General features: G+C 35.7%; 1 protein-coding gene across 2 annotated transcripts in view; it reads right to left on the bottom strand.

Annotated features, from left to right (window-relative positions):
• Positions 1-380: 380 nt before the first annotated feature.
• Positions 381-17,294, bottom strand: part of LOC149553285 (heat shock 70 kDa protein 14-like) — a 79,442-nt gene continuing 62,528 nt past the window's right edge. For both annotated transcript variants that reach the window (XM_089788758.1, XM_089788759.1), the window contains 5 exons: positions 3,210-3,395; positions 2,830-2,976; positions 2,578-2,727; positions 1,049-1,179; positions 381-958 (listed from right to left, as the gene is read on the bottom strand). In XM_089788758.1, the coding sequence (XP_089644884.1) occupies positions 799-958; positions 1,049-1,179; positions 2,578-2,727; positions 2,830-2,976; positions 3,210-3,395 (774 nt within the window). In that variant the 3' untranslated portion in view covers positions 381-798. The remainder of the gene's footprint in view (positions 959-1,048; positions 1,180-2,577; positions 2,728-2,829; positions 2,977-3,209; positions 3,396-17,294) is intronic.

Raw genomic sequence — 17,294 nt, 5'->3', positions numbered from 1 at the left:
TATGGTGCAGTAATCTACAGCTTACTATTGGAAACCAAAACGAAGCACCCACCACTTGATTATTAAAATATCATTTCATAGAATGACACCAAAATCCTGGTGACGGATTTCATGAAACTAATCGAGATACAATAATTCTATCTTTAGAACCTAAAGTCCCTTATACTCGGCCATGTTATGTTAAGTGGGCTTAATAGTTTTAAACATCATTCTGAATAAGACTCCAATATATTTATAGGGTCTGTCATCTTGGAGACGCGGAAAGTTGTATTATAGTTCTGTTAATTTAGAATAAGTGTGCTATGTTGCTCTACGGTGGGAAGCAGATATCTGCCCAACAAATTCACCACAAAAGTGGAAAAGCATGTGACTAATATGAAGAATCAAAAAATAGAGGCAGAATCTACATAAGCCATTAATTAATATTATACGTCTGATTACAGACTGAAATAGAGAGACAAAATCCTAAATATCCGCGGCCTCTGTACTTAATTAGCTTAATATGTAAAATTACATAGAGAAATGGAGAGACGAACTCCTAAATATCCACAGTCCATCTATTTTGCCACATGGTATTAAGTTGAAAATTGAAGAATTGATCTGTATTACAGGATGGACCCCACAAAAGCGAGATGTAGAAACCACCGTTCAAGTAACATATTCCACGAAGGGTTTGAAAGTGTCACTGTCATAAGGCTTGTTCCACTTTACCCTAAATGTCCTTCCTTAATTAAGATCTTCATTTGGAATGTGTATTATCACGACTCAAACCCAAGAATCCTTTCTAGATTAAGTTCTTCATTCTGAATGTGTACTCTCAGGACCCTGTTCACGATCAATATCCATTGGCTCGGATGATTGTTCACCTCCATGAGGTGCATTTTGTTTAGGGTCCTTTGCATCACCTGATTTGGGAATAGATTTTGGCTTTTGTTGAAACATGATTGGTTTGCAATACCTACAAACACAAACAATCTCAGTTAATCATTTCATTCCCCCAAAACTAAAAGTAAAGCATGTAAAACTGCAGAAAGCTTAAAGGCCATACCTATCCAAATCCTCAGTTCTCATTCTGATATCAGCTGAGGAAATTATTGGATCTGCATTTTTTGGCATGGCATCTTGCTCTTGTGTTTTCGCAGTAAGCCATTTCTCCGCATTGGTACACTCGGCAGAAACCTGTACCGGAGTGGAAATCAGGATTAGAAAACGAACTTGATTGTTAAGCAAGTATTTTTCATATGTTGAAGTTTCTGACATCTTCCAATGGAAGCTATCATCATAAAATGATACTAACAATATACAGATACGGAAGAAAAATGTGTTTCTCAACCTATACTTCAATTAAATAGCCAAAACCAAAACATCTGCCAGAGCTCTCTAATTAGGGCCAGAAAAGATGGATAACACTGTCAAAATCTGGCAGCTTTTCACCGTTTTCTCTAAAAACACTCCAATACAGACAGACAATGAAACAGAGCCTGCTATAGAATTTTCCAGAGAGGTGTCGACTACCATATATTTGGAAGGAGCTCAAAAATGTTAGGACAGTGGAATCTAATACAACAGAATGCAAAGTAAGTTCACATATATAAGTAATCTATAACTTGGGTTGCATTTTTCAGAATGAAACCAAACCAAAAAATAATCCCACTGCCAACAAGCCAAATAAATAGTACTCGTGAGTTCAACAAAGAAATACATATGCTTCATTGTTTGCACTTGGTTTGTCGGTTCCCTTGTATAAGTTGGACATGAAGACTTCAATTCCTACAATACATTGATAAAATTGCCTGAATGAGGCTTAATTCATGAGCTTTCAGAGGCTGTGATCCCCATTGTAAAGAAAAATACACACCCATTGTCTCGAAGCACCAAAAAGTCAGATGAAGCACAACAAATATGTATATAAAACAATTCCACAAGTTCTGGTGTTAGTAACAAATTTGATACCTGGTTCACTGAGAAAGGATTAAAGCATAGTGTAAAGTTTTGTCTCAAACAAGTACACAAAATTCTGGTCTCAGTGACTCGGTGACAAATTTAATACCCAGTTTGCTGTCAAAAGAAACACCCATGACACAATCAACAAGGCAAATTTGGTGTTGGCTTCTTTGCGGAATCAACAACAAAAGGACTACCTATTAGGGACATCTAACAGAAAATATGATCACAGAATATGACCCAGCTTAGACTATTGAAGTGATTTCAAATAGGATTAAATTAAATTGTGACCGATCAGGCATTCACAGCTGATGCACACAGCATCAAATCCCTAGGAGACTATCCAACTTTGCAGCCCAGTGGAAGAGATGCATCTAAGCTGAAAGTTACAAAGTGAGTTCCTCAATAAGAGTAAATAATAGCATACAAATGATATATGTGATTTCCTAAAAATGATATACTTGAATTCAAATTGTACACAAACAAGCGGAAGGCAGAAGGTACCATACAAGAGGAATTCGTCTATAAAAAGATTAATGGCTACATTTTTTCCTCTACCAACTACAAATAAAATAAAATCAGAGTCATCCTTAAAACCAGAGACTTTTTCAGATCAAAAGAACACAAACTTACCTCTTGCCTTTCCTTGAGATCTATATGATCAAATTTAGCATCTCTAGATTGAGCTAAATTTCGATAACCAGTGATATAGTGCATTAACTCAGCAGCAGCTTGTGAACGAGCTCCCTCCTCCCTGTATCTTTGCTCAATGGCATCGCCAATCTAATGTGACCACAACAATTCATATATAGGTTGGGCATCTAAATTCATTGCATCTGAATCTTACAAAAGTTCTAAAAATTATAAACACGTTACACAACATACAGTTTTAAGTTCTTCAAGCTTTGCTATATACACTCCTTTGGTTTCATCGTCACCTTCCTCATACAACCAATCCTCTGTTTGCTGCAACTTTCTTGAAATTTCTTCCCGCTCTGACTCCGTTGCATAGTTGCGGTAAATGTCAAAAAGCTGAAATCAACATGAGAGAAGTTTTAGACGAGTCTTTAATGGAGTAACAGGAGGCTTAGTTAAATCAAGATTTAAAAATGGCACTTTTGTTCTTGCAGGCAAACTCAACTGTAAGTTGGAATACAAACATATTACTGCATGTTCCCTTCATTTCTCTACTGTGACTCAATATTAAATGAAAACTAACATGCATTTAATATGATGAAACTAGAGAGTCCTACAAATACACATGCCTTGTTACGCATATCATATACATAGGATTCCACAGCATTTTTCTTATCTTTAGTCTCCTCCATAAGCTTATCTTGATGTGCCAAATCATACTCTTTTTCTACAGCTTTTTGTAACTCTGCTTGTGGTAAGCCTCTGTTGACAACCTCATTAACTGGTGTGTCTGTCCTCTTGGATTTTTTCATAAGCTGCACACAAAATCCATAACCTCATTATGTTTGAAATATATATTTCCATCGATACAATAAATTTGAGTACCTTACAAGCAAAAAACTATATGATAAACCTACAAAAATCAAACAACGATGTATTTGTCAAAGTATAATTTTATTGCCACAAATGATACTACATTTTTTATGTGCAAGTATATTCCAAAGACATAACATCCAGTGTTTCCAAAATAAATACTGCTGCAAGTATGTGGAACTATTTTTAAGCTCCCCACAAAATTAAGAACAGGCAAACATATGAAAGCAAAAAAAATTAGAAGAGACTACACAACAAAACAGCTATTACCGCAAACTAAGACTAAAAGACGTGTTGCAGAGGTTTCAGCTGAGCATTGATAATGGCCAGACAAATAACTGTTGGCAAGACCAGTAGGACCCCTACGAAAGTTCAACCTTATTTTCTAGTAACCTCTCCTTACCTTATCTCCAACTATCCATTATTAATGCTGCAGCTAACCTTATGACCAGCATTCATTGCTATAAATTAATAAATTGGATCAGTATTCATCAGAGCTTGTATTTGAGTTTCTCCTCTCTTCCATCTTTTTTACATGGTATCAGAGCTAATGGTTAAAGATCCTGAAAACTGAATAGATTTTTGCAACTGAAGAGGCTGTTGAGTACTGGAACTGCTCTTCATTTTGTATCTCTCTGCAGCAACAAACAGCTTTGCCAATCTCTTGTCCAACAATGTCAGATGAAAGCAAAAGAAAAGGAAGAAAGATGTCCCCACATCAGATCAGCTAGTGTTGCTGTTATAGGATTGTGATATTGCTATCAGGAATTAACTGTGTGATTTTGAGTCAAACTCATTGACCCCATGCTTCATGAGCAGTGATTCAACATGAATCCATCTCTCATGAGAATAAATGGAACACAAAGTGAACTTCATGGTCAAAGTAGGAGATCTATGTTTTGAAGCCAACTGTCAGAAAAAACAGTAGGCCAGTCAAACAATGTGGAAGTTGCAGTAGGTCAAAGGAAGCCGTTGTTTCAAGTCAACACTGAAGCTGTTGACTGTCCATCTCACTGTGTGCCTAGATCGCTACTCTATAGAAAAGAGAGAAGAAATCAGAATTTTTGTGATTGGAGGAGTTGCAGAAGTCAAATTGCAACCACCAAATAAAGAGAATAGATTAAAAAATGTAAGCTGTGCTGTTTGTAAACAAAGGTCACAGTACGTAGGAATTGTTGCTATTGTGGGAGTTTATTAAGCCAAGTTAGAAAAGGAGGCTGATCAGAGAGAAGTTGAATTTTCCAGTAAGGACCTCAGATCTATAAAGATATACCACAAGACCTGGACAAGCTGCCAGACACAACAGTGAAAGGGAAAGCTAGTTTCAATAATTTTCATATTTGAAAGGTAGATTGCAGCACACAAATAAAGCATTGACTGTGGCAATAATTATACCTTTAGATGTTGGCCAGAGTCTGGCATTTGCCTAAATAAACAATAGGCTCCCCACTTGGCTCTACTATTCTAAAGGGGGGATGGGACCAATTGAAGCATTTAGGATTCAACCTGGATCAGCTACCATAGAATTTAGGGTTAATTTGGCACCATTCTATAGGCTAGCGAGCTGCAGTAAAGCCTTTAGAATAGTAGGGCCACCCTGCATGTGCATTCACATGCATGGGGGCAAGGACTGTAGAGAAATAGCCGTGGGTGCCCTATTATTCTATTATGCCTGCTATTCTATTATTCCCTCTATTTTTTAGTTGCCTTCAATAAAAACTTAAATTGCTTTGTCTGCAATTTATTGGAGCAGAAGGTTGATATTCTCCATGTCAAAGATTGTTGGTTGAAAGAAGACCTGTGTAATGGAGACATACATGCAGAAAAGAAATGTTTGGGATGATTTAGAGATCAGTGTGAAGAAAAAGATGAGGAAGAGATCATAGATCTTGACACCATTGTTAAGGATAGATCTTGACACCCTATTTTGACCATTAAAACACCAAAAAAGTAAGTCTTCTTCTCATTTCAAGTTTTATTAAAGTTGCTAAGAGGAAGAGGAAAACATAGAGCCGTAACAACAGTGAGGATAGATTGCATTTCGGAGTTGCAAGATGAGGTTTTGCCTTCATAGCTTCTTCATTCCAGATATGCATTTCATTTTCTTTTGTTTGTTTCAAACCTTATTGCCATTTTCATTTTTTTTTCATCACACAGATGGGGTATTTTGAATGAAACATCAAAATATCTTGTTTTTAATAAATTGCAGCACTATATTACATTGCAAAATCTGAAACAACAAGGAGCGGTGAGAGTGACTATGAGGGAAGTAATGATAGCATGGATGTTGCTATGCAAGAAACTCAAATATCACAAATAAAAAGACCTAGCTCTAGGTTTCTTTTTGTTCATGGTATACCATTCCATGTGTGGTGTTCCTTATTTTACAAACAAATGTCCAAAGGTATATATGTTGTTAGTCCCTCGTCCGTACCACCTAGAGAGACAAACCTAGGCACCACTACCCTTGATAAATAGTATTCAAAAGTAAGCATTTTGATGGAGGATATGACATAGACATGGTTGAGTGATGGATGCTCTATCATCATGGACGGTAAGACCAATATCAAACATCGGCAACTCATCAATCTTATTGTCACTAGTATAACATGTTCTTATTTTCTTAGAGTTGTTGATTGTTCAGGGAAAAGAAAGGATGCATCCTTCCATTTTCAGATTTTGAAGCATATTGCCAAAATAGAACAAAAGGTGTTGATTTGTTCAATATACAAGCAATAGAGAAGGCTGAAGAATCTATTGATAGATTTGTTTTGTTCATGGTATACCAGTCCATGTGTGGTGTTCCTCATTTTAGAAACAAATGTGCAAAGATATATATGTTGTTTGTCCCTCACTAGTCTTGTACATGCATTGAATAACACCTTGAAGGACATTGGAAAATAGATAAAGCCTATGGTGTCTGAGGCTAGAGATGTGCAAATGTTTATTTGCAAATGTCACACATCTCTTGCATTATTTAGGACACATTCAAAGAAGAATTTCCCAAGCTCGTAGAGGCTAGATATGCTAGCTACTTCAATTTATTGGAAAAGATGCTTGAGATCCAAGAGGTCTTACAATTCATGGTGGTCAATGCGGAGTGGAATAGATGGCATGAATCAAGCATCCAAATGAAAGAAATGTGAAAAAAAGACTCTTCGATGATAATTGGTGGACCATAATGTGGTAAGAAACTTAAAAAACTGTTATTGCTGATTTATTAAAAATATTTCTCATTTTAGCATTTTCTGATTTTATTATTTAAGAAATAGAAAATTTAAAATTTATGATGTTTCTCACTTGTAACTTGTTTGCATTTGCAGAGACATTTGCTCCTTTATTAGCCCTATTGTGTAGGTCAATTAGAAATGTTGATATTGACTCTCCTCGCCTTAGAGAGATTTATGAGACCTTTGATAGCATGCTTGGGCAGATCGAGCAAATTATTCATGCCAAGGACTGCGAGTCCCTCTGGCAAAGAGAAATTGGTCCACATGTAGCTTCATCCAATCAATCAAGAGGAACGACCTTAGCTCTATACGATTGAGAAGCTAGTGGTTGTTCACCATATTGCAGCTACATGATTGGCAAACTCCTCAATATTATTAGACTCCAGCATTATGTTGGGATGTTAATCACAAGGATGCTATGTAGGTTGAGGATGACACACCTCCAAGATTGCTTGGGGTTCCATTTGATGAGGAGATTGCTTGGGGTTCCATTGGATGAGGACCCTCTACCTACCCCTACCAATGACTCAGAGGCTCTCTAATTTTGAATTAGATTTGGATTCATAGTGAGCAGCAATATAGTTAGCATATACTATTTGCAGATGCTCTGTCTCTTTATGTCATTTCGATTTCATGCATCATACTTGGAGCTTTTGGATATTTTTGCTATATGTATGCCATACATTGAAAGTACTTAGTATATAAATTTTGTTGATTTTCTATGTATTGAGCTTCTAAAATGTCTATGATGAATGGTTTATCAATGTTATGATATGCATATTTGAATTCTCTTCCTATATATGGCTAATTCCTATTGTTTTAATCGTCGTCCCCTAAGGACCTATCCCCTAAATTTTGGCTCTAACCCATACCCATACCAAAAACACATCCATGTCCTAGAAACTTCATGGAGCATAGGTTAAAAGGAAAACTCAAAGTATGTATTGTACCTGATTTTTGTCAAGGTGCATGATTAGTTGTACCCAACACCTCGAGATTTTTTTGATATAAAGATGTAAAACTTAGCCATAAGCAAGTTCAATGTCCCCAAGTGTTCTATAAGCCTTGCTGAGTCAGGCCTACATGGATTTGTGTCAAACATCCCAGGAGTATCCTCTTGTGCATGGAGATAATGAGGGATCAATTTGAGGAATTATCTTGATGAGTTTTCAAATCTGCTGCAAATGTATTAACATTGCCATGATATTTGGTATGTGTTTTTCAAATGCAACAATCAGTTACATTTTTATATTGAGTATAAGCCATGAATAGACATGTCTATTCGTTAATTAGATAATTTATATATATATATATATATATATATATATATATATATATATATATATATATATATAATTAATTTCTCTCATATAAGTACACATGTTTATCGGACAAAAGCTATCAAACATCAACACTCCCTCTTAGCTAGGGAGGATAAACATGTATTACCTCAAAGTAATATCAAATTAGTAAGATTAACGATATCTTTGATCAGAAGATATCCATTATTTTGATATTGCGAGTAATGGTCTTCCAAAATATCAACAAATGATATTCACCAAGTACTCAAATAAAATTTGATATCATGAGCATTGGTCTCCCAGAATACGAAATTCTATATTCACCAAGTACTCAAAAGATTTTGATATCGAATCTGATATCATGAGTATTGGTCTCCCAGAATATTAACATTCGATATTCACCAAGTACTCAAAAGGTTTTGATATCACATCTAATATCATGAGTATTAGTCTCCCAGAATATCAACAAATAGTATTCACCAAGTACTCAATGAGGTTTGATATCACATCTGATATCATGAGTATTGGTCTCCCGAAATATTAGTGATATTCACCAAATACTCTGTGAGTAATGACCTTCCAAAATGTTGAGATGCAAAATGTTCACCAAGTACTATGAGTAATGGCCTTCCGGAACATCAAGTCGCATGATGCTCACCAATTACTTTGTGTTATGTCCCTCCAGAACATTAATTGCTCACCATGTACTCAAAAAAAGTTTATAAGCTATGTGCACACGCATTCTCATAATGCTTACCATATAAGCATCCAACATGCAAAGTATAATCTATCATGATCTACATAGATACCATAAGTTATCCATCATAACAGAAAATTAAGTTATTGTAAGATCATCGCCTTTCAATAACTTCTATAAATACAAGTGACATCATTTGGAAGTCGTCACTTCCTCATGATGTACAAATGGGTTAGGCTCATTAAAATCACAGTCACGATGTATATTTATGAATCACAATCCTCTTGACTACTACAATTTATTGATCACTGAAGAATCCATCTCAACATACTTTACTCCCTCTGAATCAATATGACCGAGATCACCAAAGGTTGGATGAATCATATCCTCTATCTGCTCCCTCTCTTTCAAGGTTGCCTCTAATGAAATACCAAGCTCCCTCTAAATCTCAATCTCCCTCTTTCTGTAATAACATATTCTCATAGGAAAAGCTCAAGGCACGTAGCTCTTATGGTATGTGAAAAATAAGAGACGCTACTATAATACTCAAAAATAATAAATAGTTTTACATAATCGTATAAAATCATTCAAAATATATATATAAATATCTAATTAACTATATGCTTTGAGCATATATGTATATGTATATATTTTAATCCATATTTTAAACATATTATTATTTAATTTATTTCTTTCAAAAACAATAAATAATTTTATTGTAACATACCTCTTACTCAAGGTGTGGGAGCACACCTTTCTCACCATCGGCTTAATACCACTGCTTTGATTCCTATCCAAGTCGCCACTACTTAGACCCCTTTGTCACCATTAGTCGCTTACTGGTCGCTGCTAACTTCTTTGTTTTCTTCCATTTCATATTCATAGTGGGTAACATTTTGAATTACATAATAATTATTATCGTATCTCTACTACCTTAGTGGTGGGTCCCATAATGCATGCAACGTTCTTCATACTCTTACCTACCACATGTCGCTCTACCAATAATTCACACCCGAGATGATCTGACATGTCCAATCTTGTATTTTAGGCTTTCTTCCTCTTTGCTGAGTTAATTCTCTTGTTTGTTTTTAATTTGGGGACTCCACGCATTCTCCTTGATCATTGCCCTCCATACTAAGAATTGTATTAATTCAAGGTGGAAGCGATATCGAAACTAATCTCAACCAAATGTCCTATCAGTTGCTTATCAGGATTGTGCCCTGAATTGATCTGTTACTGCCCTCTTTTAAATCTGCTCCTTATTTCAATCCAGACTTCAATAATTTGTTGATCTACTGACTCTTTTGACTTCATCGATTTTTTGTTTGGTATCCTCACTATCAATATATTTTCTCACAGCATCGATGTGAATATTAAAACTGGGTAATTGTGTATGGAATGCAATCTCACATATTCTTTCCCCTACTTTATACGGTCTTCGCTGTTGCTTGGTGACATTGTCGTGCAGGGATCACCTGTATTTGATACAATATTCATCCAAAAAATTAAAAACAAATCTGTAGATTCCCAGTGGCTTGAACCTGCTCTGATATCATGATGAGTTTTTGGATCTGCTGCAAATGTATTAACACTGCCATGATATTTGGTTATGTATTTTTCAAATGCAAAAATCACTTACATTTTTATATTGAGTATAAGCCATGAATAGACATGAAAGGACATGTCTATTTGTTAATTAGATAATTAATATAATAATACATTTAATCAATATATATATATATATATATAAATTTCTCTCATATATTTATGTCATATAATTATATATATGTTTATCCGACAGAAGCTATCAAACATCAACATATCTAAGCTTGATGGCAATCAAAGAAGTTGAAAATTTGATTCAAGATGGAATGTGAAATAATGTAAACAAAAAGTATGAAGGCCCAAGGCAACGTTTAAAAAAGAGTTCAACATATTCATGAACCATGTTGATGAAAAGGATTTGTATAGAACTAGCAAGAACAATGACTAGGTACCCATGTATCTAGATAGAAGGATTGCATATTATATGGACGTAATAATCAACCTAATGCAAGAACAAAACACATATAAATGTTCATGAAGAAAGACTAGCGTGATGATTAAACAATGTGCGCATTATAAATTAGTAATGTTACAGTAATACTGGGATACATCAGGACAGGGGAAAATGGACCTCATTTTCAGGACGGTGAGGGACGGCCAGGGGACGGTGGCAAGGGGAGGATAGGGCAAAGAGGGGTGTTGTATAGTATATATATAGAACTTGAAATGCTTGTTATGAAATGAAGTTTCAGTAGAACATACCAGATTAAAATACTTGAATGTAGCAAAATTGCAACATAAACTAGAACCATTGAACATTCAACATAGTAACATATTACATATCCAATAATAACAATCAAAAAATCAAAATTCAAAGAGAAATCCAAGTACCCATTCCAGCGGCAGCATGGTTGCGGAATGGCAAAGGTGGGGTGCGGGGACTTCTCAGGGACGAGTACTTTGAGGTTTGGGAGGGGGTGTGAGTCCCTGTGTTACATTGTAAATTAGTTTTCCCATCATGATGATCTATGGTTATCAGAAACCATTTGTGCAATTGGTTCATTGTAATCCAAAACAAATTGAGAGGTCTATAGTTAGCTGAAACCATTTGTATGTAAGGTTCATGATCACCGAAACCACTACTATATGAGGATTTGAGACAGGTGGCCTAATCCTAACATAATGGGGCCCTAAATCCAAGCTTAAGTCCAATATGGAAACCTAAATCTAAAATGTATGGCAGAGCCCCTAAACTCCAACATGTGGGACTTAATCTCATAAGATTGAACAAAATATGGTCATGAATTTGAGGAAATGAAGCCCTATAAGAGCAGACATGGTCCCAATTTAATGCAAGGCTTCATGAATTTAAATGAAGGGCCCCAAATCTGACCCGAAGACCAAAATTTAATGAGAACTGCATCAAGCAATGAATCCAAGAGGGGCTCAATTCAATGCTAGAAGCATGAATTCAAATACAACAGCATGAATTTAAGAACAGGCACATCCTTTCAGCACATAAACGATATTTAGGTGGGGTGAAACCAAATGTAACACCCAATTCAAGTCAATTTTCTAATAGCAGGTCAGGCCTGGACAAATTATCCTAAACAGCACCAAAATTTTAAAAACTTGAAGCCTTGAGGAAGTTCGTTTTAAAGCAGGTCTAAGCCACTCACAAACCTGGGTGACTTGAAGGCTTTACCAATCCTATCCAATCAAAGTTTGAATCATCTGCAAATCTGAGTTTTTTCTAGAATCAGAACTTGATCATTAACAGCAAGATTCATGTGGAACTGATCATGAATGTTAAGTCATTTAACAGCAGATCAATTTCAGATTTGTAGACCATTGAAAGTCAAAAGAAAACTGGCACCAAAACTCAGAATCTCAACATACAAAGCAGGGTGAGTATACTTTATTTTGGCAATCTCTGAATGAGAGAGGTCATATAAGCAGTTTTGTCAAAGGATTTGAATTAAGGTTCTGATTATAATTCAAATATCTAAGTTGGAATCAGGTTTTAGAAGGGGGTTTTACATTTTGAACTCATGCTTATTGCAAATTTGTTTACCCAAAAACTCTTATAATGAGCTTATCCAAAAACTCTTATAATGAGTTTACCCAAAAACTCATCAAAGATTTGATCAAAAAGACCCAGAATGGTACTTCAGGGGATCAACTCAACTAAGACAACAAGGAACTGTGGGTGAATTTGCAAATGAATTCCAAAGACTGTCTGTATTTGTAACAGAAATATCACAAAGAAGACTTACATACCTATTTGTAGAAGGATTAAAAGATTCAATTCGTAGCATGGTTAGTGCCGTGGAACCCACTACACTTGAAAATGCAGTTTCTAAAGCCAAGAAATTTAATCATCCACAATCCAAAGATTGGCTCAGAAACTCATCATCTAAGGAAATCAAAAAACCTTGTTTCTTTTGCAAGGGTCCATGGGAGAAGGGCCACAAATACAAGGGAGAAAACGGACCAAAAAGGAAAAGTTTGTGTTTCATATGTAAAGAATCATGAGGACATAATCATATATACAAAAATGAAAGCTATGTACACAATATAGAGGAAGAAAGGAGTCCAAACAAGAAAGCAAAAATAGAAGAGGAAGAAGAGCCAGGATCCAGAGCCACAATTTCTCAAACCAATGAAAATCGACCTTTTAGAATCAAGGGTAACATCAAGGGGCAAAAGGTGATTGCCTTAGTGGATAGTGAAGCTTCTCAAGACTTTAATAGTAAAAGTCTTGTTGAAAAAAGGAAATTAGAAACTAAAGACTTTAAGGGATTTAGGGGGGCTTTTCCAAATGGGAAAATTGATCAATGTACTAAAATTGTCCCTGAACTTGGAAGACAACTTTGGGGGAGCATACAATTAAGAGAAACTTTTATGTGGTAAATTTACAATGAGATGTAATCATGTGGTTGCCTTGGATAGACTCGCTAGGGTGTTTTACCATGGATCACCCCAATTGGGAAATCTGCTTCAAACATGAGGGGAAAGAGATCACCCTAAAAGGACTACCAAATGGATCCCCAAGGATAGTTTCATGTTATTAAATAGAAAGGATATCATGCCAATCAAGCAGAATGGGTTGCACAATGTATAATTATGGACAAATCTACACCCCGAAATCAAGAAACTCATATACGTATCCAACCTATCTTAAGGAAACATAAGAAGATTTTTGAAGATATTCCCTCGGGCTTCCTCCTAAAAGTGATTTGAACATACTATAGAATTGGAAACTAGAGCCAAACCAGTCATAACCACACCTTACAAACATCCTCTTAAATTTAAATAAGGGATTGAGAAAACCATAAAGGAATTACTAGAGATGGATCACATTCAAACTAGTTCCAGACCCTTTTCATCATCTATAGTATTGGTCAAATAAAAGACAGTACATACAGAATGTGCATAAACTATAGAACCCCCGATAAGAAGACAATGAAACATTGATATCCTATACCATGGATTGATGAATTCCTAATTCTACCATTTGGCCTCACTAATGCTCCAGCCACTTTCCAATCATGCATGAATCACATTTTCGAGAAACAGTTCAGAAGATGTCTACTTATATCCTTTGATGATATTCTCATCTACAGTAAAAAGGGAAGAGCATCTCAAACATATTAAAGAGGTAAGCAATGGTCATTGACAAAAATGGTAAGCAAAGTTCAAGCGTAGGATTTTGACATTGATTACGTCAAAGGAACTAAATACATAGTAGCAGATGAGCTATCTTGATGAAGTTTCCTGAACACCATAACTAGCATCACAGCAGATTGGAGGAATAATATTATAGCAGAATATGTAAAAGATCCTCAAGCTAATGAGATGATGGAAGGGACATTACCCAATCATGGATATAAGATAATGAACGAGCTCATTTTCTACAAAGGAAGAGTATGGCTAATCCCTAACTCAAAAGTGAAGGGGAAAATCCTAAAAGAATATAATTATCATCCATTAACATGACTCCCAGGATATTACAAAACCTATTCAAAAATAAGGGAGAGATTCTCTTGGAAGGGTCTCAAAAAGGATGTGTTGAAATATGTCCAAGAATGTGTGACATGCCAAAGGGACAAAACAGAACAAAACCCTCCAGCGGGCCTTTTACAACCTTTGCCCATTCCTAACCAAAAATGGGAGAGTATTTCAATGGATTTCATCACCGGTCCACCCAAGGCTCAAGGGAAAGATTGTATTTATGAGGCAGTGGATCATTTGACCAATAGCCACAGATTACAAGGCCCCACAGATAGTAGAAGTCTTCTTCAAAAAAGTTTTTAGGCTACATGGATTTCAGGTATAGGACAACATGAAGGTTTCATACAACAGCAAGCTACAAATTAGAAGTACAGAATTCAGATCCAAATTTGAGGAATTTGAGATAAAGTCCAAGAGGTTGATTGCATGGAACAAAGGAATCAAAAGGTCTAAGTCATGCAAAAAGACGGATGAGAAGAAAGACTCAACAAGATTGATGGAAGAACAAGATCAACAATTTCAAGAAGATGTCAAGGAAAGATATTACAAAATGCAGGATTTCAAGATAAAGCAATTGAGAATATACGCCATCACAATTGCAGGTTTAACAATGATTTCTCATCGGCTAATAAGTGGGTATTTATCAAGTTTGTAAATGAACATGCTGAGATGGCATCTATTTTCTCAATCAGTGAGAATGTGCCAAGCATCCTAATGAAAGAGCATTGACAATGTGAATAATTCTTGCATCCATAGAAGATAGCACCATCCTATGCCTAGTTGATACAACAAAGCAAGGATTGGTCAAAGGCTCACCCCATCATCAACATAGATAAAATTTCTTAACCCTTTCCTATACAAGTTATTTGGGTGGAGTGATTGAAGTTTTTAAAGTAGTTGGTACCCACTGAATGAATGGTATTAGTCCCTTTGTGATAAACAACATATCACCTAAAAATAACTAAGTGGAAGTCCATAGTAAGAAGGCACCTTGAGGTTGTCTCATTTGATCACACAATTTATCCACATTGTTTAGTGTGTGAGCATCCTTACTCAAGATAGTTGGATATTGATGTTTCATCCTCATACATCAAGTATTTGATTTTGTATGTTGTAGTGGAATAAAACTCAAATCAACAGAAATTAGCGCTAGGAGGGCATGAACAAAGTTAATTCGTGGATATATCAATGAGAATGAGCTTTTAGGCTCTGTTTGAGATGTGAGAGATCTCTTCAAGGTGAAAATTCCAAAAAACGTGAAAACATGAAAACATGGAAAATCCCCAAAAACTGAAATTGTTGAAAAAAAAAAATTATAGTTTGGAAAGCAAACATTCAAAAGAAAGGAAAAGGGTTTCTCAATGGACAGGCAAGTCAAAGTTCTTCCATTTTGGTTTGATATGAACAAGAAGTTACATCCACTGCAATTATCTCAACTTGCAGCAATAGGTTAGTATAGAATACACGGCATTAAAGAGCCTGTGAAGATGCATTGTTTGGCAATTCTTTGAGGTGAAGTTAGCATTACAAGGAAAAATATATTTTCTAGATGTGCAAAAGCTAGTGATACTTGTGACATTAGAATCAAAGCTCCACGAATTTAATGAGAAGATTCAAGGGAAATTGAGAAACAGATATGAAAGAAATACTTGGCATTATTGTTGGTGTAGTATGATGAATTATCAAAAGAAGGAAACAAGGATGGCAATCAATGCTCATGTTGGGCATCAAATGAAGGGCATGTTACATCACCCTTTGAGGAAAATGAGTTACAATGACAAAGCCAATCAAGTGTTAGAGAGCAAGAGGAAGGTGTTGAAAATAGAATTTCTTCAAGAAAGAGAAAGGATAGGAAGCAAAGAGAAAAACTTAAAACTAGAAGAAGATCATCACAAGTTTGAAGAAAAGGACATATTTGGTAAACAGTTGTTAATGCTAAAAAGGAGGTTCGTGAGAGTGAGTTGCAAGAAATTTCTCACGTGTTTGGAAAGGGACATGGTTAAGTAGATGTGTTGAACAAGGAGTTGCAAGATATCATAAATGAATCCAAATATGAAGAGCAAATTGACAAGGCATCGCAAGATTTCATTACCACCGTATTCATGCAAGGGGAGGTGCTAAAAAATATCGTGGAAGAAGCATAAATGGAGTCATTGCCCAAGGCATCTCAAGACAAATAAGTTGTTGCAAGTGCACCATTCGCCATCAACTTTGACCTCCACAAACATTGTCATTACAGACACTATTCGAAGATCAGCTTGTGAAAATGATTGATAATCCTCTTATCAATTTATGAAAAACCAAGCTTGATGAAAATACACACGAAGAATTGCAAAATGTTCCTAAAGAGGAATCAATTAGTGATACTCATAACAAATGATGAGGCTTCTAATGCATCTAATGAGAATATGCAATAAATGTTGAGAGATGACGAGTTGCTCTCATTAAAGACAAGGATAAAGAACATTTCAAGGGGGTGCTACAGTTGGACTTTGTATTTGAACAACTTGAAGAAATATTTTACGGAGAACTCATCAAGGAATCCTTGATTTTTGAGGATGTGCTAGCAAAACTTCTCAAGGATCATGTTACACGAGGATGGACCTCCAAAAGTAGTATTCCAAGGCCTTGACTTCAAGATTGGTCCTACCTCGATCACTCATGAATTGGATGTTGATGTTGTCGAGATGATCCATTACTGACTTTGTCCTCCTGAAGTTGTGGAGAATTTGCAAGTTCTAGTTAAATACGAAGCATGAAAGGTTGTATATTTGCTTGCATTTAACACTGAAAGTTGTGAAAGTTATTATTTTGATTATGGTGATCTAAGAAAAACAACTTGCATTTGGATTGACCATGGCACATATAAATTCCCCCAACTATTGATTGTACACAATAGTTTCCTTGATTTTGAAATTGGGGTGGTAGAACCTTTTCTAGAGTACATGGATAAATTCACAAGATTGAAAACCATCATCTAAGCCTTGTTGCTCTTCGGTCAAGCATGTAGATAGCTCTACCTAGTTAGAGAAGGTTTGTCTTGAACCGTTTGGT

Source organism: Cupressus sempervirens, chromosome 6, assembly GCF_028749045.1.
Source record: "Cupressus sempervirens isolate cs-2001-9-10 chromosome 6, ASM2874904v1, whole genome shotgun sequence".
NCBI lineage: Eukaryota > Viridiplantae > Streptophyta > Pinopsida > Cupressales > Cupressaceae > Cupressus > Cupressus sempervirens.
The sequence above is the reverse complement of the archived record's forward strand: the minus strand, read 5'-3'. Positions and strand labels throughout refer to the sequence as shown.